Here is a 21624-nt window from a genome sequence, read left to right on the forward strand (position 1 = left end):
AAACCTGGAACAATATTCCTGAAGATGTGAGACAGGCCTCTACTTTGACAATGTTTAAATCCAGGCTCAAAACGGTTCTGTTTAGCTGTGACTATGACTGAAAGGTTTTTATTCTGCACTCTTCCGTTTGAATGTTAATTTTAGGATGATTATTCGGTATTATTCATGTTTTGATTTGAGTGATTTTAATGTCTTTCCTATTCTGTGAAGCACTTTAAATTACCTTGTATATGACTTATGCTATACAAATAAACTTGCCTTGCTAATCATCAATAATAATAATAATAATAATAATAATAGTAACAACAACAACAACAACAACAACAACTATATTATTCATTCACTACATGGTTGGTGGTGGTAGCCACAGCTGCCCTGGGGTAGACTGCATCATTGGCTTCTCTGACCACCACCAACCCTCAGACACCACATTTATACATACACAATCATACATATGACAGATTTCAGGCTGCATAAATATTGTTCAGGGAAGAATATTGCAAACCTTGTACAGTTTAAATAAATTGTAAACATGACCATGCCAATGAGTATTATAAATAAACTTAAACTTATATATTTCAGTTATGCATATAGATAATACATCTATATTTACCTTAAATAATTTGACAGCCTCAGTCTGTAGAGCCTGTGAAGGGAGTGTGGTGAGAGGAGATGCCAGTGCCTCTTTACTGAAGCAAAGCATTGGGTGTCTCCAAATCTGAGAGCCTAAACAAACATGAGTGTAAAGTATGGAGAGCAACATGAAAGCTTCTATTTAGGTAAAAACACTGACTTGGATCTCCGTCGAGCTGGAAGAGTTTTCCCACCAGTTGTTCAAACTCAGTCCCAACTTTGCCAATCATTGACCCCGCTGCTACAGAGAGATGGTACAGCCACGCATCCTGTAAACACAAAAAGAAAGCTTAGTTAACATGAGCGGACTGTATACATTTTAGGAGTTCCCACTTTCTGACATTTTATGATTTAGCATTTTAACTGTTTTTAGAAATAACAATTCCAACTTTACTTATGCATATGGTAATTAAAACCAATGTTTATCAGTTTCATCAATGACTATTTTGTCAACTGTGTACATGAATTTATCTCTTTTGTCAATTGTAATGCACAAAAAAGGCAAAAAAAAAAAAACCCAAACAAAATAAACAAAAAACTAATAGAAATAGTATACATACATTTAAATTTAAACATGTTTTTTCATTTGGAATGTTTTTGTTGCACTGAAAAGTGCAGAATAACATGCAGGTCCTTTTTGAAATGAATAAAATAATTGTCTAACCTTCTCATGTCGTGATTCTATGAGGAGGTAGGTGGGGCCTTGTTCCTGAGGCTGGACGGAGATGGTGAAGTGAGCTCCCTGTAAGCTCCGCCCACAAATGCTCAAGTCCTCAGAGTCACGTGACCGGTCCACCTCCTCTACCCGTGCCTCCCAGAGTTTGATCTGACCCAGAGGAAACTGCAGAGATGATGTACAAAATGATGTGAGTTGCAGCTAGGGCTGTGCAATGTGACAAAAAAAAATAAAAATAAAATAAATAATAATAATAATAAAATAAAATAAGAATAATGTCAATAATATTTTTTCCACTCATATTGATCAATCTCAATTAAAAAACAAACCAAAAAAGCAAAAAGCAAAACTGCAATAAAAACTAAAGAACTGTCCAATCATTGGTTTGCAGAATAATACAATATTTTGAGTGTTAAATATTTAAAACTAAATACTATATCCTTACATCATGACAGGTCCTCAAAATAACGCCAGTGGAAAGGGAGCTGACATCCATGAATATAAAATAACATATTTAAGACCAATGCACTGGGCCAATGCTAAGCTCTTTACTACAAAGCAAGTCACCAAAGCATATTTGGTAACTACAGATATATTCAGTTATGCAATGAATTATTGCATACCTTGTCTTCTTGGCTTCTGAAGTAGTAGAGCGTTTTTCCAATCAGAGCACACCAAACCCTCTTGGAGTAACCATGCTTCACCTGCAAGAGACTTTTTTTTTTTAAATGGGACTTCATGGTACACAAATAGCACTCCTAATATTAAACATAAAACAATAATAAAATATAACATTAGTTAAAATATGATTTTTTTTATTTTTGATTCAAGCCATTTTACCTACCATTTACAAGCCATTTTCACCATGTATATTTTTAGTGTTTAGTGTTAAATCATTTTAATTGATCCTGACCTTGATGAGCAGCCCCTTCATGCCGGGTCTAATGTCAGGTTGAGTGAACAGAGGACTGGCAGTTTTGACCCTCAGGACACACTGTAAAACTTTGAGCCACTCGTCCAGCAGATTAGGAGAGTCTGCCTTCAGGTAGTACACAAGCTTCCCTGTCACAATCTGAACAGAAATATACAAAAGAAATGATAGTCTATCAGTCTAGAACAGGAACTGGTGATAATGACAAAAATGATTCTTAATATGCTTTTTGAATTCTCTCGATAACAATAATTATAATACAAAAATATAATAGTATGATTATATTACAATCATAAAATGATAAAATAATAATATAAAATAATCATATTATTGTATTACAATATAATACAATAATACAATAACAATGATAAAATTATATAATATTGCCATCCATCAGATGTGCATCCATGTGCAAGACAAATGTAAATGGACTGTAAATATAAACTCAAATGTAATCATTTACATTTACAGTTGCTCAATTTCAGTTTTTTACCTTTCTAGAAGATCTAACTGTTTTCCAATTATAGACAAGGGGCATAATATTAAAACTGTGTAAATCTTCAAAATGTTTATATTATCTAATTATAATACAGACAATATATATTACCCATGCCTAATCTAGAATGTAATCTGGTGATTTGAGTTAACATTGCATGTTGAAAGCATGTTACCTGTAGTATTTGTTTGCCTTCTCCTCGGGCGATGTTGCTTGATGCATTGACCTCAATTTGACCCTGTGGTTTCCTGATCACGTCACTCTGAAGAAATACACACGAAAACATTTTTTAGAACTTTTGAACACTAACTAATTTAAAGTTGTTGAAAATATCAGTACAAATAGAAGATTTAAGAAGGTAGAACATAAAGTTAACTATGTAATGCCTGGGATGTTCCAGAATGTGGCATTAAACTTACAATATACCCAAAGTAAAGTGCAGGTGGAAAGAAAAATGAATGAAGATAAGATCATCAGAAGCCCTTCATGAAGAAAAATACAACAAGGCAGTTTACGTCGCCCGGACTGGCGTTACCGGGGCCCCACCCTGGAGCCAGGCCTGGGGTGGGTGCTCGGCAGCGAGCGCCTGGTGGCCGGGCCTTTCCCCACGGGGCCCGGTCGGGCCCAGCCCGAAGAAACGACGTGGGGCCGTCCTCCCGTGGACCCACCACCTGCGGGAGGAGCCATGAGGGGCGGGTGCGGAGAGATCCGGGTAGCAGTCGAAGGCGGGGACCTCGACGACCGGATCTCCGGACATGGAGACTAGCTCTGGGGACATGGAATGTCACCTCGCTGGGGGGGAAGGAGCCTGAGCTTGTGCGGGAGGTTGAGCGTTACCGGCTAGATATAGTCGGCCTCACCTCCACGCACAGCTTGGGCTCTGGAACCCATCTTCTTGAGAGGGGTTGGACTCTCCATTTCTCTGGCGCTGCCCGCGGGGAGCGGCGGCGAGCTGGTGTGGGCTTGCTCATTGCCCCACAGCTCAGCCACTGCGTGTTGGGGTTCACTCCGGTGAACGAGAGGGTCGCGTCCCTGCGCCTTCGGGTCGGGGACAGGTCTCTCACTGTTGTGTCGGCCTACGGGCCAAACAGCAGTGCAGAGTACCCGGCCTTCTTGGAGTCCCTGGGAGGGGTACTAGACAGTGCACCAACCGGGGACTCCGTTGTTCTCCTGGGGGACTTCAACGCCCATGTGGGTAGCGACAGTGACACTTGGAGGGGCGTGATTGGGAGGAACGGCCTCCCCGATCTGAACCCGAGCGGTGTTTTGTTATTGGACTTCTGTGCTAGTCACAGCTTGTCCATAACAAACACCATGTTCGAGCACAAGGGTGTCCATCGGTGCACATGGCACCAGGACACTCTAGGTCGGAGGTCGATGATCGACTTTGTTGTCGTGTCATCTGACCTCCGACCGCGTGTCTTGGACACTCGGGTGAAGAGAGGGGCTGAGCTGTCAACTGATCACCACCTGGTGGTGAGTTGGATCCGCTGGCGGAGGAGGAAGCCGGACAGACCTGGCAGACCCAAGCGTATTGTGAGGGTCTGCTGGGAACGTCTGGCGGAGCCCTCTGTCAGGGGGGTCTTCAACTCCCGCCTCCGGGAGAGCTTCTCCCTGATCCCGGGGGAGGTTGGAGACATGGACTCCGAGTGGGCCATGTTCTCCACCTCTATTGTTGATGCGGCTGCTCGTAGCTGTGGTCGTAAGGTCTGTGGTGCTTGTCGCGGCGGCAATCCCCGAACCCGGTGGTGGACACCGGAAGTAAGGGATGCCGTCAAGCTGAAGAAGGAGTCCTATCGAGCCTTGTTGGCTCGTGGGACTCCTGAGGCAGCTGATGAGTACCGGCAGGCCAAGCGTGCCGCGGCTCGGGCAGTCACAGAGGCAAAAACTCGGGGTTGGGAGGAGTTCGGGGAGGCCATGGAGGAGGACTATCGGACGGCCTCAAAGAGATTCTGGCAAACCGTCCGACGCCTCAGGAGGGGAAAGCAGTGCTTCACCAACACTGTTTACAGTGCGGGTGGAGAGCTGCTGACCTCGACTGGGGATGTTGTCGGGCGGTGGAAGGAATACTTTGAGGATCTCCTCAATCCCACTGTCACGTCTTCCGAGGAGGAAGCAGAAACTGGGGACCCAGAGGCGGACTCGTCCATCACCCTGGCTGAAGTCACTGAGGTGGTTGGCAAGCTCCTCGGTGGCAAGGCTCCGGGGGTGGATGAGATCCGTCCTGAGTACCTCAAGTCTCTGGATGTTGTGGGACTGTCTTGGCTGACACGTCTCTGCAACATCGCGTGGCGGTCGGGGACAGTACCTGTGGAATGGCAGACCGGGGTGGTGGTCCCTCTGTATAAAAAGGGGGACCGGAGGGTGTGTTCCAATTACAGGGGAATCACACTCCTCAGCCTTCCCGGTAAGGTCTATTCCAGGGTGCTGGAGAGGAGAATCCGACCGATAGTCGAACCTCGGATTCAGGAAGAGCAGTGTGGTTTTCGTCCTGGTCGTGGAACACTGGACCAGCTCTATACTCTCCATCGGGTCCTCGAGGGCTCATGGGAGTATGCCCAACCAGTCCACATGTGTTTTGTGGATCTGGAGAAGGCATTCGACCGTGTCCCTCGTGGTGTCCTTTGGGAGGTGCTCTGGGAGTATGGGGTCCGGGGCTCTTTGCTAAGGGCTGTCCGGTCCCTGTATGATCGGAGCAGGAGCTGTGTTCGCATTGCCGGCAGTAAGTCAGACCTGTTCCCAGTGCATGTTGGACTCCGCCAGGGCTGCCCTTTGTCACCGGTTCTGTTCATTATATTTATGGACAGAATTTCTAGGCGCAGTCAGGGGCCGGAGGGGGCCTGGTTTGGGAACCACAGGATTTCATCTCTGCTGTTTGCAGATGATGTTGTCCTGATGGCTTCTTCGAGCCAGGACCTGCAGCAGGCACTGGGGCGGTTTGCAGCCGAGTGTGAAGCGGCTGGGATGAGAATCAGCTCCTCCAAATCCGAGGCCATGGTTCTCGACCGGAAAAAGGTGGTTTGCTCTCTCCGGGTGGGTGGTGAGTCTCTGCCCCAAGTGGAGGAGTTCAAGTATCTCGGGGTCTTGTTCACGAGTGAGGGAAGGATGGAGCGTGAGATTGACAGGCGGATCGGTGCAGCGTCTGCAGTGATGCGGTCGCTGTATCGGTCCGTTGTGGTAAAGAAGGAGCTGAGCCGGAAGGCGAAGCTCTCGATTTACCGGTCAATCTACGTTCCTACCCTCACCTATGGTCATGAGCTTTGGGTAATGACCGAAAGGACAAGATCGCGGATACAAGCGGCTGAAATGGGCTTCCTCCGCAGAGTGGCCGGGCGCACCCTTAGGGATAGGGTGAGGAGCTCGGTCACACGGGAGGAGCTCGGAGTAGAGCCGCTGCTCCTACACGTTGAGAGGAACCAGCTGAGGTGGCTCGGGCATCTGCTCAGGATGCCTCCTGGACGCCTCCCTAGGGAGGTGTTCTGGGCATGTCCCACCGGGAGGAGGCCCCGGGGAAGACCCAGGACACGCTGGAGGGACTATGTCTCTCGGCTGGCCTGGGAACGCCTTGGGGTCCCACCGGAGGAGCTGGAGGACGTGTCCGGGGTGAGGGAAGTCTGGGAGTCCCTGCTTAGACTGCTGCCCCCGCGACCCGGCCCCGGATAAGCGGAAGAAAATGGATGGATGGATGGATGGATAAGATCATTTTTCATTGATTTGTTTTATTTATTTTCAAGTCTTCAAATGCAAATTAATGACTTAAACTCACTGGTGACTTGTAGTAGAGGAGTTCGCCGTCTTTCAGGACGAACCATCTCCTCTTCCAGGTTTTCTTCCAGGTCTTCACCATTTTCAGCAAGTACCCAGATTTCTCCATTGGTTCCTAGAGGAGAAATGAATTACTGTGTACATTTTACATTTATGTGAAGTTTGGTTACAAAACGATTCCCACTGACATAGCATACATTTGACTTATGAGTGTTTTAAACTATCATTGAAATGACACTAGTATCATGCTTTTCATTTGCATTTGTTTATGCAATCCTGCCTTTTATCCTTTTTAAAAAATTCTAAATATCCACACACCTACACTGGACTTAGACTGGTAATAAACGTCAGGATCAACTCACACCAATTATATCCAATGAATATATACATGTACTCACACTCTTGCCATTATCACTGGAGGAAGAGCAGGTTTTCGGCAGTTTCTGTTCTGGTTCAGAACATTCTGTGTCTGTGCTGTAGGCGTCTGGAGGAATGGCATAGTCACTCTCTGACGTCACTGAGGACATGGACACCGCTGGGACACAAGAGCAGAGGGAATGGCTTTATTTATGACTTTATTACTTATGCTTATATTCTCCAAACATGTCCAATATCCAGCACAGCATGCTCAAACTTCCAGAAAAAAGACACATTTTTCAGCTCAGTTTCTTATTGGCTAAATTATTATTAAGTATTTATTATTGATTCTTTAAATAACAACTAGAAAATACATTTTTTTTTACTAATGCTATTAACACATTATCTGTCAAAAATAGTGCAAAAGGTGGTATTGTCAACCATAGGATGCAAACTGCAGATGAAACTATGGTGTATGAGATGTATCTTCGAACTGCACCTATAATGTTTTACTGTTTTTGAAAAATTGGATGTGGTGCTGGAAATCAAAGCACGTTTATTGGAGTGGAAAAAAAACAGTTAGACCATTGTTCATTCATGTTATTTGGATGAGAGTCTACTGGAAACTCACAGCTGCAATGCTCAGTGCCATAAGGGAAGTAGTAATGGAAGTAAAAGTAGTAAAAGTTGCAATTACACCACCAGAAACCGTAGTAGTAATAGTAAAAGTAATACCTCACTTGTAATGGCCACAGTAGGAGCAACAGAAAGCCAACTGAAATAACAGTAACAAAGCCTCCTTGATCCTAGAAATAGTCTTGGCAGTAATATCCACAGTTATTGAGGTAAGCAGCAGTAGTATTGGTATTAGATTGTACCTCTCTTGAGTGACTGTGGGCTGCTGGGACTGCTGTCTTTATAGTACTGTCAGTGGTTATTGAAGTAAGCCGCAGGAGTGGTAGTAGAGGCAGTAGAAATAGAAGCAGTAGTATTTTGTACTTCTCTTAAGTGACCATGGGCTGTGGCTTTGAGGTAATGTCAGTAGTTGCTGAAGTAAACCACAGCAGTAGTAGTATTAGTGTAATGTACCTCTCTTGAGAGACCTGGGGCTGCCAGGGCTTCTGTCACTTGTGGTATTTTATTTATTTATTAATTTTGCACTTATACAACAAACATAGAACACCATAAATAAAAAAGTAGGTGCAGGAGGAGACAAAAGACCCAAAAGGGCTATCATTAAAGCCTCAATGTTATGAATACATAAAGTTAAATTTTATAGCTGTGCATTACTTAAAAATTACTTTGACGAACCTTAAAAAATCATTAAATTTAAGCATTGATTAAAAAATCAATAAGACATCAAACAATTGAAAGATCATCGAACATTGGGCAACAGCAGCTCAGTTAGTAGAGTTTATCCTATCATTATTAAAGTTGAATGTTCAGGGAAGGTGGTTCTATTATAACTAATTTTATACATAAAAATACAAATTTGATAAATATTTTGAAAATTAAGTTTGATTAATATATTAGTATAAGATGCTAGTGGCATAGACTGAGCTGCAATTCAAACAAAGTAGTAGTCATAGTAGTAGGGGTCTGTACCTCTCTTGAGTGACCGTGGGCTGCCGGGGCTGCTGTCTTTGCGTGACCCAGAGGAGGCCTGAGAGCTGTAGACAGAGCCCTCTTCTTCCCCTGAACTCGATGAGTCCTCGGAGCCCGAAGACTCATCTGTGAACGGGCTGCTGCTCAGGAGGGTGGCTTTCTATAACAACAGAGGACAAGGTGAATTATCACTTTTAACTCTCAATCAATCTCTGATGTTTTTGTTTTCTAAAAGTTCTTCAGTGTAGAGATCAGCCGATATAAAGATTTTCAGGGTTGAGGTTGATGTTTTTGATTCTGGAGCGACCATTGACTGATAAACACTGCCAGTATTTTCAGCCTGATATATATAGCCGATTTTGATCATTTTAATTAAACTATTTATTGTGTGTATATATATATATATATATATATATATATATATATATATATATATATATATATATATATATATATATATATATATATATATATATATATATATATATATATATATATAAAGAAATGTAATTAAAACTCAACTCAAAGGATTCACCTAAATACTATTTACAGTAAAGGAGAGACCCTCCCAGGGATACAAAGGAATTCTAACCTCTATGAAGCAAAGGCAAATAATTTTATGTATGTATTACAGTGTGAGCCTAGCTAGTGTACTGTGGAAAATGTATAAAGTGCTATATGTTACCCCTTTAAGAGTTGTGTAGACTGGTGTGGTCATATTCTTGTAGATCATAGATGTGTACATGACAAAGGCCGGGTACGACGACTGGAGAGAAGGGTCTGCAAAACATTAAAACAAATAAATTAATGTTACTCTTTTTTCAAACTACCTAATGACCCACTCAGAGCAGGTCAGTAAATGTAATAGACAAACAAGGCAATAAACACACTCAAATTAAAGTAAATAAACAGTGTAAATCTGCAAAACTACGATTGTAGATTGAAGATAAGAACATTGGCTATACCTTTGCTTGCAGAGTCTGTGCATGACGTCTCGGACAGTCTGATTCCTGACTTGGCCACAGCGTAGATACGACTCTCCTGTGGAAAATTAAGATTTTATTTAGAGTTTATCCTAGGACAAAATTGAAGACTGTAAACCACAAAAATAAGAGCTGTTCTTAAGACAATAACTAACACTCATTAAACTGCTGTTAGGAGGTCTCGTCTAGTCCTTATCCAGCCTCTTATTGCAAGGAATCCTACAAAATTTCAAAACAATGCAGCTAACATTTAAATATATTCCAAAAATTCCAAGATTTTCCATAAGCTATTTTTAAAGTTGCAGTGTGTAACTTTTTCAGTGGATGGTCGGCCACTTGCTTGTCGCTGTGGAAATGTTAATGCTTTGCCTAGAGTGTTCCAAAACACAACACAACACAACATTAAACTTGTGTTGTTTGCTGAGATAAGCAGATGACCCTACAAGGTTAAGGTCAGAACTGTGGAGAGGCGAGCTAACAGTAATGCATATTTTCAAAGTCCTTCTGAGCAATAAAAACTACTGTAATGAAATGAATGATAGGTGTCTAAGTTCTTTGGCATTCGCATTAGGTTTCAAAGATGAGACATTTACTGAATACATTTTAAAGCCGTTATTAAGCCCATTGTATTAACTGGATAATGAAAGTCGTTTTTCCCCATGGAGAAGCTTAATTAACGGCGCCAACGTTGACTGTTGTCTTGTATTTTAGATCGACATGTCTAATAATAATCTTACAGTATTAGTTTCATATTGCTCTACTAGGGATGGGCAATATTGCAATAAAAATCTGATTATGATCTGAATCCTAATGTGTTATTTTTGTGATTTGATCATAATATAATTGGAGACACTTTTCCCCACCCGCTCCTCCTATTGGTCAGGCTCTGTTATGCTGTGAGTGAGTGACAGTTGGAGACACTTTTGCATAATATTTATAAACATACTATCTGCCTGAATCGTGATAAAATCAAACTTGCGCTCCTCAACGAAACTCGAAACTCAACGAAAACATGAATTTTTTGGTATATTGTCCACCCCTATGTTCTACCATAAACCATTCCTCACCCAAGATGGCAGCCTGTGCAGAGGGGGGGTTGGAGGCTTATTCCCTGGAGTTGTTCCATCAGACTCTGCCGTCTCTTCCTCCACCTGTGCACCAACTTCAGTCAAACATGGAGAGTTCTGTACACATGAACCAGTAGAAGTAGGGGTGGAGGATGAAGGGGATGGAGTTTTGGAATTGGGAGGTGCATCCTTCCCCGTTTCCATGCCAGCTTCTTGATCCAGGTTGGTTTCATGGGGCCTGAGGGGGCGAAGCATGCTTAGAGCATTCCTGGTTTGTCCGTGTGTAATTTCAGATGGGGTAGGAGGTTGACTTAAGTGTTTTTTGGCCAAAGAGATATTCATAATTCCAAATCCGGTTGGAGTTCTCAGTCGCGGTTGTTTGGGAGAGGCAGGGGTGTCTCTAGGATCCTGGGGTGGGCGTTTGGGGGTTAGCGCTGGGGTTAAAATCGGGCTGGGAGTGTTAGCTTCACTGGATGATGATGAAGAATCCAGTCTTTGGGATTGGAAACGCTTATTGAGCTCATCTGAATCTTCCAGTTTGATTTTGACAACCTCTTTACTGCCCCCTAGTGTCCGCTGCATGTCATCGTCGAATAGAGAGCTGCTATCGTCCGATGCGGTCAGATAAGCTTCGCTGGTTGGACGGCTGAATTCCAAAGCTCCGCCCCCTCGCTCCTCTGACCCCACCCCCTCCCCCTCAGAAGCAGCACTGGACAGCACAGAGGACACTCCCCGAGACGCCCGACCACACACGCTGCTCTCCTCCAGGCCTTCGGAGGCGCTGTCCTCCTCCAGAGAGAAGACGGGGCCAGGCTGCTCTGGACTGTGGACCTCTGCGTCAGGAGCAGAAGAGTTGGGATCACTGCTCTTTTCTGCCAGACAAAAACAATATACTAGGGTTGTTAAAAGTGTAGAAAGTCAGACACTAATCAACACTAGTATCAAACTAGATACTACTACAAAAATGAATAATACTTTGAGCACATATCAATATTAACAAAATCACATTCACAGGACAGAAATGAACCCTTCCTGAATAGCTTTAGAATAATCTTGAGCTGTATCAGAAGTATAAGACCACATAGACAAGTATACGCCCAGGGACCACTATGGAACATATCTGGGTCAGATATAAGACCACATGGTAACATAAAAGAATGTACTATGCTTTCATGCTGAAAATGGCCACTGGGCTAATTCTGGCATATTTACATTGTATGCTCACTAATGCATTGTCCCTGTAAATAAATAAATCAAAAATAGAATAAATAAAGGACTATTTTTTATTTTTTTATTTATTTTATTTATTTATTTTAATTTTTATTATCATAATGGTATTTAGATTGGTATTGAGTATCAAGTTTATTCCTTACTATCAGAATCAAGTTTGAAATTGTAATATTGCACACAACACAATATACAATATATATGAAATTTCTAATAAAACATATCTGCAGAAATTGTAGAAATCATTGTAAACATATTGATTGCAAATCACTCTTTGCATATTAAAATATTTATGGCGATTGCTTTTAACTTTTCCATATAAAATGCATGGTGGCCATGCATAACTGAAATAATTACAAATAAAAAAAGTTTAATACAGGTCATTTAATACAACAGTTTTACTACCTACAAATGTAAAGGCTGAGTTGTTATTACCAATTAAATCCCAATTGCTTTATCCAAATATGCTAACAGAACTTAATAATTTCCATTGTAAATACCTGTAGTGTTACCCTCCTCTGCCTCCCCTGTGGAGCTGAGGGCCCTCTGTGATGGGGAAGGTCCTGTCAGGACCTGGGGGCTCTTCCCTCGAACCTGGAAACAGCCGAAGGTGAGGCTGCTCAGACGCTGCGCCTCCCCTGGTTTAGTCTGGGATACTGCACTCTTCTGTTCCAACTCTGTACACAGTCAAACAAATCATATATCGAGTTAATAGTGTACAAAAAACTTCACGTCAGGTTTGAGTGAAAAGTATCAAATTTTAGATTTTCGTAAGTGGTTGAGGAACTTAAAACAACACTATGTAACTTTCTGAAGGTGACAGGTCTCCTGTGCAATTCTAGAGAAATAGAAAGTTAAAACCATACTTAGGAACATTTTCCATAGAGATCGTCAAAGGAACAACATTTTCTCCTCAAGGCCAAATAACAATCAGGTTTGTTACTCAGAGTAAGGACACATGTTTTTCTATGTTTTTCAGTACAGTGAGCATAAACAAAATGAAATAAAACACGTCTTGTTGGCTAAAATGTTACGTACTGGGACTTTAAAGGCAATCACTCATATATGCTCTTAAACACAAAAATTGTGAAGTGATTGGGTAATTGCATGCCATTGATTTAAGAGTTGGTGGTTCAATTTAACCTAGTTTAAATTCCAGGATTAGTCCTTGTTTATATTTATTCTTTCATCATTTAGACTTTTTTCTAGTTGTTTCCTAATTTAATCCTGATTATTAATACATGACTCAAAACTAATATGCAGTTTTCACTCACCCTCCACTTGTTTCTGGAGTTCCAGGATCTGTGCCTCCTGCTGTTTGTTAGTTTCTCTTAAGGTCGCATTCTCAGCTTCAAACTAAAGAAAACAAAACCCTAGTTTAACTCAGACAAATGATTGTTGGTGTAAATAAAGCAAACCAAAAAATACATTACCTCGGACAGTTTGAGCATAACCCACTCTTTGATCTTGGCCGCTTTCTCTTCCACAGTTTTGGCATCTTGAAGCCTGCTTTGTTTCTGTTCAGGACAATAATGTAATTTATAGATCAGAGAGGGCATCACATGGACAACATTTGATTAGAGGCATATTCTGCATTGAGTTTTTCCTTTTAATGAGATGAGTTTAGAGATACAAAATGAAATAGACATTTTCAGACTGTTGTTTTTGCAGCTTACTCATACTGATCTTTTGTTGTTACTATTGTTGTTCTTGGCACACAGACAGCATTGAGGGTTCAAACACATTGTATTTTTAATCATTAAAGTAGAGCTGGGTGAAATGACAATAAAATGTCTGTGATCAATAATTAAAAACAATAATGGCCAATGTAATAACTTGCAATATTAAATTATGAACCCCAAGGATTAAAGAATGCCCTTATATTGCTTACATTTCACTGATCATGTAGTAGTAGTCAAAGTAGTCAAGTGCGAACACAACATTTAGTTCAGATGATGTCAATATGCCACATGTTTATATATCAATATATCAATACTTACCACTGTATTGTTACAGCCTACCTAGTATAGATCAATCTAATTCTTATATTTTCTTAACAATATTCTTAAAACAAATAAACAGCTTTCAACAGTAAGCTTCATGAACATAAATGAAACAGACATTTACAATAAACATGCTTTACTGAGAGTCTATTGACATTTCAGTGATATCTTAAATATAATCATTCAAGTTTTTCAGAAAATGTTAAAATAGAAATTTAGCAATTCATAGTATAACCATATATTCAAGTGCAATTAATCTCACAGCCTTAATCAAAGCACTGTCTAAACCACATTCCTGGAACTTTACTAACCAGTACATGGGTTTGGGACCTTAGACTTAAAACTAAACTTCATCACATTTATGTCTGTAACATCTGTCACACACATGCCCTGTGTGGAGCCTGTACCTGCTCCTCCAGCTGCTGCTCCAGATGTGAGATGGTCTCATTCTTCTCCTGCAGCATCGCCTGGAGATCCTGACACTGTTCAAACAAACGCACCTCACTACTGCCCCCTGTCTGCCCCTCTGGAGAGCGCAGCTTCTCCTCCATCCACTGCACCTGCAAAACCACTTGAACATGTCAAGACTATGCAAGACTCTCTATTCACAAACACAGAGGTATGAAGGTGTTTAATGTAAATAATGTTGTAGAGAGTTACCTGTTGGTGAGCGACAAAGGCACGTTTCTCTGCATCAATCACCTGAGCCTCCAACTGTTGAATCTGAAAACATTAAGACTTTTTTTTTATGTGAGGCTTTATAAAGTTAGTAAATCCACATTATTGCTTTTCAGCTGTAGCAGGGCAAGAAAAAATGATCAAACAATTAATTTGAATTTTTTTTTGTATGTGAATGTGTATAGTTTTAGATTATTATTACATGTAGATTCAATGTATTGGCAACAGTTCATCATGGATCATACTTGGGGTAATAAGGGTGAAGTGCCTTGCTCCACGACACAATGCCAGTGTTGACTGAGCTGCAAAACATCTGCCTCATTGAACCACCAATCTTTTTTGGCCAAACTCTACTTTTAAGCTACTGAATAGATTTTCTTTTGCTGAAAACGTTGCTGGTTGTTACATAATGATGTCGTGGTGTTAGAACTATAAAAACACAGGCAGTTCTTTGTTGAATTTTTCACTGGTTAAAATCTGCACCTCAGGGTCACTCAGTCTTCACACTTTGGCTCGGGCCTCAGACCAGAGCCTTGAAAACACAGAACGAGTTGCATTCCTGTTGAATTTCTCAGCTCAAAGCGGTGGAAGTGGTAGAGACACAGGCTGGGTCTCTGAAGCGTCAGCAGCTTTTGGAGGGAGGTATGTGGGAATGTAGAGCCACTTATGGAGTCCACAGAGAGAAGAGTTTAGACTGACAGACTGAGCTAAAGAGCAGGACAAATGAGGCAGATCAGAGCCAGAGGGAACCAGTGTTTAGTGAAACTGGAGAGAAACAGTAAGAAGAAAGACTTTTGCTGCACTGGTATTAAGGGAATTTAGTAAGTAAGAGCTTATAAAGTGGGGGTATGTAATGCTACCATGTTTATAAACTTTGACCAGTCTTGCACCATGTCCTCTGCATTTGACCCATCCTTCAATGCTGCTGGGACAATCTGTCAATCCAGATCTTGAGCTAGGCTACTTCAGGACTACTTTAGCTGGAGGATTATATCTATTATAGTTCACAGTCTTCACATACATCACATCAAAACTGAGACTAAACAGGAACTAAACCAACAACGTTAACTAGGTCCATGACAAAACCAGGAACAAAACAAATCTACATCAGGAATAAACCCAGCCCAAACCAGGACCAAAAAAGTAATGTTAAATCAAATGTAGCAGCTCAGTGAACTATGTGAAGGTAAAAACAACCTATTTTCTCTTAAAAAGAACACATCAAAAAGAAGACAAAATACATTTCATTAAGGAGCACTGGCGCTATGTAACATTAAAAAAACATATGTGTAGCATTATTAACAGGTTCAAACTATGTGTGTCAAGTGCCTGGGTCTTGTACGCAGCAGTGACAGTGTTTTCAGCTGCTGTCTGTGGCTTGTCTATAGTTCAACTGAAGGAGAAACGCTGCTCCAAAAGCACCACGCCCAAACCACTGCTCACTGTTTCCACACAACCTGCTCTGGACCCAAAAGCAGGACACTACCACTCACATGTTTGAATATATATCCAAACATAGGGCTGTCATGATAACTTTCAAGTGCGATAAACTACTGAGGAAAATATAGACAATAAACAATATTACTGAAACTAATTTAAGCTGTACTGATACAAGAACCCTAGAGCAGTATTATCCCCCCAAAACTATTCTAAATGTATAATATCATTAAAAACACAAACTGCAATAAATAAAGAGCAGAATAAAACACTTCAATAGTTAGTTTGTGTCTATAATGAGTCGTAGAAGTTATGTATTCAAACTTCTACTGCTCAAATCTGATCATAGAATAGAAAAATAACAAAAGGCTCCCCACTACTACGATGAAAAGGTACCACGATAAATATTGACCGTCAAAATAATTGTTGTTGTTCCATCTAACATATATTGAACTATAAGTCGATATAGTAATAGTTGTGACAGGTGTGCATCAACATACATGTGGCACATTCATACTACAATACACAACTACTTTGATAATACAGGTGAATGTCAGGATACATTTGCCAGGAATGAGTTTTTTTCCCGTCTCCCTCTCCTCCTCCTCTGTGTCCTTTTCCTCCACCTGCCTGGGAGTGGCTTGGCTGCTGACACATCTGTCTCCTATATATCATCAGCTGCAGTATAAGAAGCATGGCTCCTCACTTTCTGTAATAAATTTGTTTATATGCTGACTGGTGCTTTTGGGTCATTGTACACAGCAAGTTACAGATGGATGATCACCGATGGCATGTTAAGCAACCGGAAGAAATTTGTGTGTTTATAAACGTTTTGTGTGTCAAATATAATGCTAACCTTAATCTAAATCTCAAAACAGAACACAAAACAACTTTATGAAAATAGATCTGATGACAAGTTGATGGTTTTTATGTGGAAAATCAGTCAGATCCTAGCACTATTTTAACATCACCAATTTATTTTAATTTCAGGATTAGCTTCAAGACACAAAAACCTACTTTCCTAAACACAGAAGCTTCCTCCGGTGAAGTATTTACATCTTAACAAAGGTCTTGAGATGCTGTCTGTGATTATCTAACATGCTGTTCGCTAACTGGTCTTTAAAAATTGATTTATTTTAGCACAGCTCAGGCTAATTTCCAACATACAGCGAATGGAGTGGGAATTGTGGCACTTTTTGAGAGAACCGGAACTAGCCCGACTGCTCGTGAAAAGGGTCTATATTACTCAAGAAGATGTAAAAGTACAGTGAGAAAACTACATAGCTTATAGGGACAGAAATTGTACCATGCATATATGTTATTAAACATATTAATACGTGGTAGTAAACAGCATTGCAATGAGTATTTCTTGGTTCATTTGGCTGTCCACACAGTAAAGACTTTATATAGATCCCTCAGTTTACCACAAGCGACAGAGCACATGTGGCTCTGGGCATATATAGATGTGGCATTATAATTACAGGCTGCAGCAGTGAGTTGAGGAGGCTTCAACTGCATCTGCATCTTAACTATTTATAGACTTAAGAGATACGCAAGGGATGGACCAGTGCTGCAGATCAGACACAGGGGAGTTTTTACTGAAAGGGTTACAAATAAGAAGCATAAAGCCTGGGTGTGTGTCACTTCCTGAACAACTCAAGTGAAAAAGTCCAATGACAGGTTAGACGGTAGTGTGGTTAGAAATTATTTTAACTTTTGGGATTTTTGGGGTCCTTAAAGTTTAGTTGAAAGGAAGAAGACAAATCTCTATGTATAATATAAACATGATTACAAGGCTACACCAGCTCTAATTTGGGGAAAGCCTGAGAATAAATTGCAAAAAATGTAAATGGAGAGAATTATATTTTTTCTGGAATTTCATGTGAATTTTTTCTGTCACACAAGACTACAACAATGTGGTCAGCAATGTTAGAATGTTCACTTTAATCCTAAAACAACAAGACCATAAAGTGCACTGCTCTCCTTGCACTCCTTGCACTGCTCTCTCTTTCTGCCAAGTATTCATCTTTCTTGAAATATTTTACAGAGAGGGTTGAATCTCTTCTTGAGTTTAGACAGGTATGACTAACAGATGAATTAACCAATCAGGAACAGGCATTTTCTGTCTGTATCAAAAGTAATATGGCAGAAAGGAAAAAAAAAAACACAAAAAGATTGCAGATTTCTGTTGAATCAATAAGCGAGACACAAAATACTGTGATGAAACAAGTTTGATTTTCTAAACGATAGGTAAACAATGAGCTTGTCTGTTCCTCCAGCTACTCCTGACCTGGATACCTGGGACCTAACCTGCTCCATTCAGGTTATCCTGTGATTTTTATTGTTCATCAAAGCCGAATGCTAGAGGTGCACAAGATCTTGGCACAGGGTAACAAAAACATTGAAACTTAGAAATTAACCAAAAATAAAACAAAATAAAATAATGACTTCAACAGAGGCAGGACCTCAGTGAAGTGCCCTTGGGTAAGAGACCGTTACCCAGCTATGTATGAATGTGCTGTGACGGTGGTCAGGGGTATGATGGCACAGACTGGCTGCCCACTTGCACCAAACAGAGCAGCTGTGGCTACAAGAGTATTTTATGATCGTAGAGTGTGGACTGAATGAATAATGTCAAACACACATACTTTCCTCAGTCTAACTTTTGATATTGCTCTATAAACTCTGCAGCACTCAGCTTTTTATTCAGACCTGAAAGTTCAGGGTCCATTCCTGAAATTCCTGAAGCAGTGTTTGTGTCCGTCCTCCCCCTGAACTCAGGAGCCCTGCCCTCAGAGCTGCACCCCCGCCACCTCACAAAGACCCTCTGTCCGTGTACAGGAGACAGGCTCTGTGCTCAGGGCTGTGGGAGGCAGGTAGGACTGGGACAAACTGCACCAGTACAGTCAGAGTACAGAGTACAAACTAAAAATGCTCTAAATCGACAGAGTGAAACTTTGGAAGGTTTTTCCTTTATATCGTTACACAATTTTTTGTTGATCCCTTGTCAATATGCATGTTATACAGTTGGAGAAGCCGAAATACCAGAGTTAACATTATAATTTTTTTCAGCCTAAATCACAATTTTTACTTTGTTTCCCTATCTTTATGATGCCTTTGGAAGGTGATGATAACTGTGAAAAATATCCCAAAACCTAGAAAATACATCAAAGGACAATGCAATATAAACATGGAGAAGTTTAGCACTAAAATAGGTTCCTTCTTTACACCTGTGCCATAGCAGATTTGATGTATTTCTGGACTGTATATTGTTTTACTGTGAAAAATAGGCAGAAAGTTACAAATGATCAAGATTTTTAAATGTACTTTTAAATAATACATCTCTGGTCAGGAGCTAAAGTATCTGAGCGTATGGTCCTTATAAAGCATTGTGTCTGCATTCCTGAATCACTCATTTATTGTTAGTTTGAGCAGATGGTCTGAGCTCACGTTGATAAAATAGTTGTGTAAATCTAATACATATGGGCTCTTTGTTAAAACTGGACGCATTGGCCGCCAAAACAAACGTCCCTCCCAAAACAACTACAGCAGACTCTCCATCAGCGTATGCTAAAATAAAACTATAATAATTCAAAATAAGTGATTTGAAAAATGGACTGAAGAAAAAGTGTTTGACCCTTTGCTCTGACTTCCTGTGCAACACATTAAAAGTTTATTAAAAACACAACTTCCTCCCAAGATAATCACCACATTTTTGTTTATTTTTCCTTTTTTAGACTACCCATCCCTCAGGACTTTTAGGGATTTCATCAGCTTCTCTCTCTCTATATAAATAATCTTTACTCAATTTGAATCCAGATTACGATACATAATGCAAGTTATCAGCTCTTTATATGCTTACTTCTGGGGCATTAATTGTAATCTTTACATTCCATAAGTAATTAAGTTTTAATTAAGATGGAGACAGGTAGTAATTTCAATGATTAGGTTCAGCGTTATGAAGTCTGTCTATTTGGAAATATTTGGAAAAATATATTATCAATACAAAAACCTACCCTCATCTGAGTGGAACACATTTTATTTAAAACCAACCATAATAATGGCTACACATCCCATGGAAATAAATTTGAGTAATACTGAGAGGCTAGGTCAGGACAGTGGACAACATAACACAATAAACAACTGGCTTCTCTCTCTGCTTTGTGAGATATGAGGGGGATTTTATGCTGACGTGTGGGACCCCTGCACTGGTTTAAAACAACAAACCCTGACCCAGTCCTAGTTTCAGGGAAGGACTTCAACAGGATGAGATCACAGCTTTAAGAGGTCAGCCCACACCAGGTCAAAGGCCATTCAGCATCAGAGCTTAAATGGACACATGGCTTTTCAAATGCTATAGGTCGTCAAAGCACAGAAATGTGGGGAATGAGGATCAAAATAAAACAACAAACCCATATACAATAATTATGTAACCCTTATGCTTGTCATTAGCTCAAAGTGCTAAACAGTAGCTCATTATGCATTCTTTGACTGCCACAATTGCCCTGGGACAAAATTACAGACAGTTGGCTACCATTCTGCAGTAACAGTCTCTCAGACAACCACCACCACTATCACCAATAATACAATCAGACAACACAGTCAAGGGTGAAGTGCCTTGCTCAAAGACACAATGACAGAATTGACCAAAGCAGGATTCTAAAATGACCCCTCACTACTTTAGCCAATGATGAGTACATTTATTCCAGGGCTGTGTAATTAATATAATCATGAATGATTAGCTTGGGTCTTTTAACTGTAGATCTCCCAGTTAAAAGACCCCCGTTATCAGGAAAAGCATGTGTTTTTTTGGAGCAGAGTTTGGACTTTTGAGGAAAATATTTGAAATTTAAAAGTGTAATATATATGTTCAGAAAATAAATATTGAAAGCCTTTTCAATCAAATCAAATCTAAATCAAATTATGATCAATCAATATGAGAAATATTGACCCTGTAATACAGTCTTCAATTTACAAAGCATGTTAAGAAATAAAGTTTACAGTTCTCCTGTAAAATCAACTGAACTGCATATGAATTCAGTGAATAAATGAGAGATGAAAGGATTACAGCCGTTCAACCACAAATCTCAGGACTTCAAGCTGAGTGTCTATAGCCCACTAGGACCTGAGCCAGAGGAACAAAAAGCAACAGAGCAGAAAGAAACTCATTCAAAATTTCAGATAAGATATGCATTTGTATTCTTTTGTGTTGTGAAAGTAAACCAATAATTTTATTAACAATTCTAAAATAACAGTATAGTACATATATAGTGCTGTTTTACATAAAGTATTGGATATAATACTTACAGAGTCCTGGCATAATGGATTTATAAATGACTTATAACTTCTTAGAACTAGATTTTATAGGCCAAAACTTCAAAAAACAATGTTTTTTACGATATCCAATTTTAGTGTTGTGATTATTCACCACAAACAATAAAATTCTTCATTCACATTCTAATCATCTAATTACATTACCATTGCTATAGTACAGAGCTTTGGAAAATTAAACTTCCTGAATGAGCAGCCAGTTTAAAAAAACAAACAAAAAAACCCATCACTTTAGAGTTAAGTTGACTTTGTGGATAGCTTCTAAAATTCTCACGATTATTATTTAGCAGTTCTCACGATTATATTGTGATCCAAATAACCATGGTTATGAAATAGCCAATTAGTCTTGATAAAAGTAACTGTATTTTATATATTTTCCCATAAATTTGAAAAAATATATATATATTTATTTAATCTAAAATGTGAGTTAAACTA

General features: G+C 40.1%; 1 protein-coding gene across 1 annotated transcript in view; it reads right to left on the reverse strand.

Annotated features, from left to right (window-relative positions):
- plekhh2 (pleckstrin homology domain containing, family H (with MyTH4 domain) member 2) overlaps positions 1 to 21624 on the reverse strand; it is a 33433-nt gene that overhangs the window by 7164 nt on the left and 4645 nt on the right. The window contains exons 3-19 of the mRNA XM_033980022.2: positions 14404 to 14466; positions 14151 to 14303; positions 13174 to 13257; positions 13015 to 13096; positions 12241 to 12417; positions 10514 to 11385; positions 9429 to 9504; positions 9149 to 9243; positions 8464 to 8623; positions 6900 to 7036; positions 6503 to 6616; positions 2912 to 2998; positions 2223 to 2381; positions 1933 to 2013; positions 1298 to 1474; positions 794 to 902; positions 614 to 726 (exon numbers count right to left, since the gene is read on the reverse strand). Of these exons, the coding sequence (XP_033835913.1) occupies positions 614 to 726; positions 794 to 902; positions 1298 to 1474; positions 1933 to 2013; positions 2223 to 2381; positions 2912 to 2998; positions 6503 to 6616; positions 6900 to 7036; positions 8464 to 8623; positions 9149 to 9243; positions 9429 to 9504; positions 10514 to 11385; positions 12241 to 12417; positions 13015 to 13096; positions 13174 to 13257; positions 14151 to 14303; positions 14404 to 14466 (2739 nt within the window). The remainder of the gene's footprint in view (positions 1 to 613; positions 727 to 793; positions 903 to 1297; positions 1475 to 1932; positions 2014 to 2222; positions 2382 to 2911; positions 2999 to 6502; positions 6617 to 6899; positions 7037 to 8463; positions 8624 to 9148; positions 9244 to 9428; positions 9505 to 10513; positions 11386 to 12240; positions 12418 to 13014; positions 13097 to 13173; positions 13258 to 14150; positions 14304 to 14403; positions 14467 to 21624) is intronic.

Source organism: Periophthalmus magnuspinnatus, chromosome 15 (genome assembly GCF_009829125.3).
Source record: "Periophthalmus magnuspinnatus isolate fPerMag1 chromosome 15, fPerMag1.2.pri, whole genome shotgun sequence".
In the NCBI taxonomy this organism is placed as follows: domain Eukaryota; kingdom Metazoa; phylum Chordata; class Actinopteri; order Gobiiformes; family Gobiidae; genus Periophthalmus; species Periophthalmus magnuspinnatus.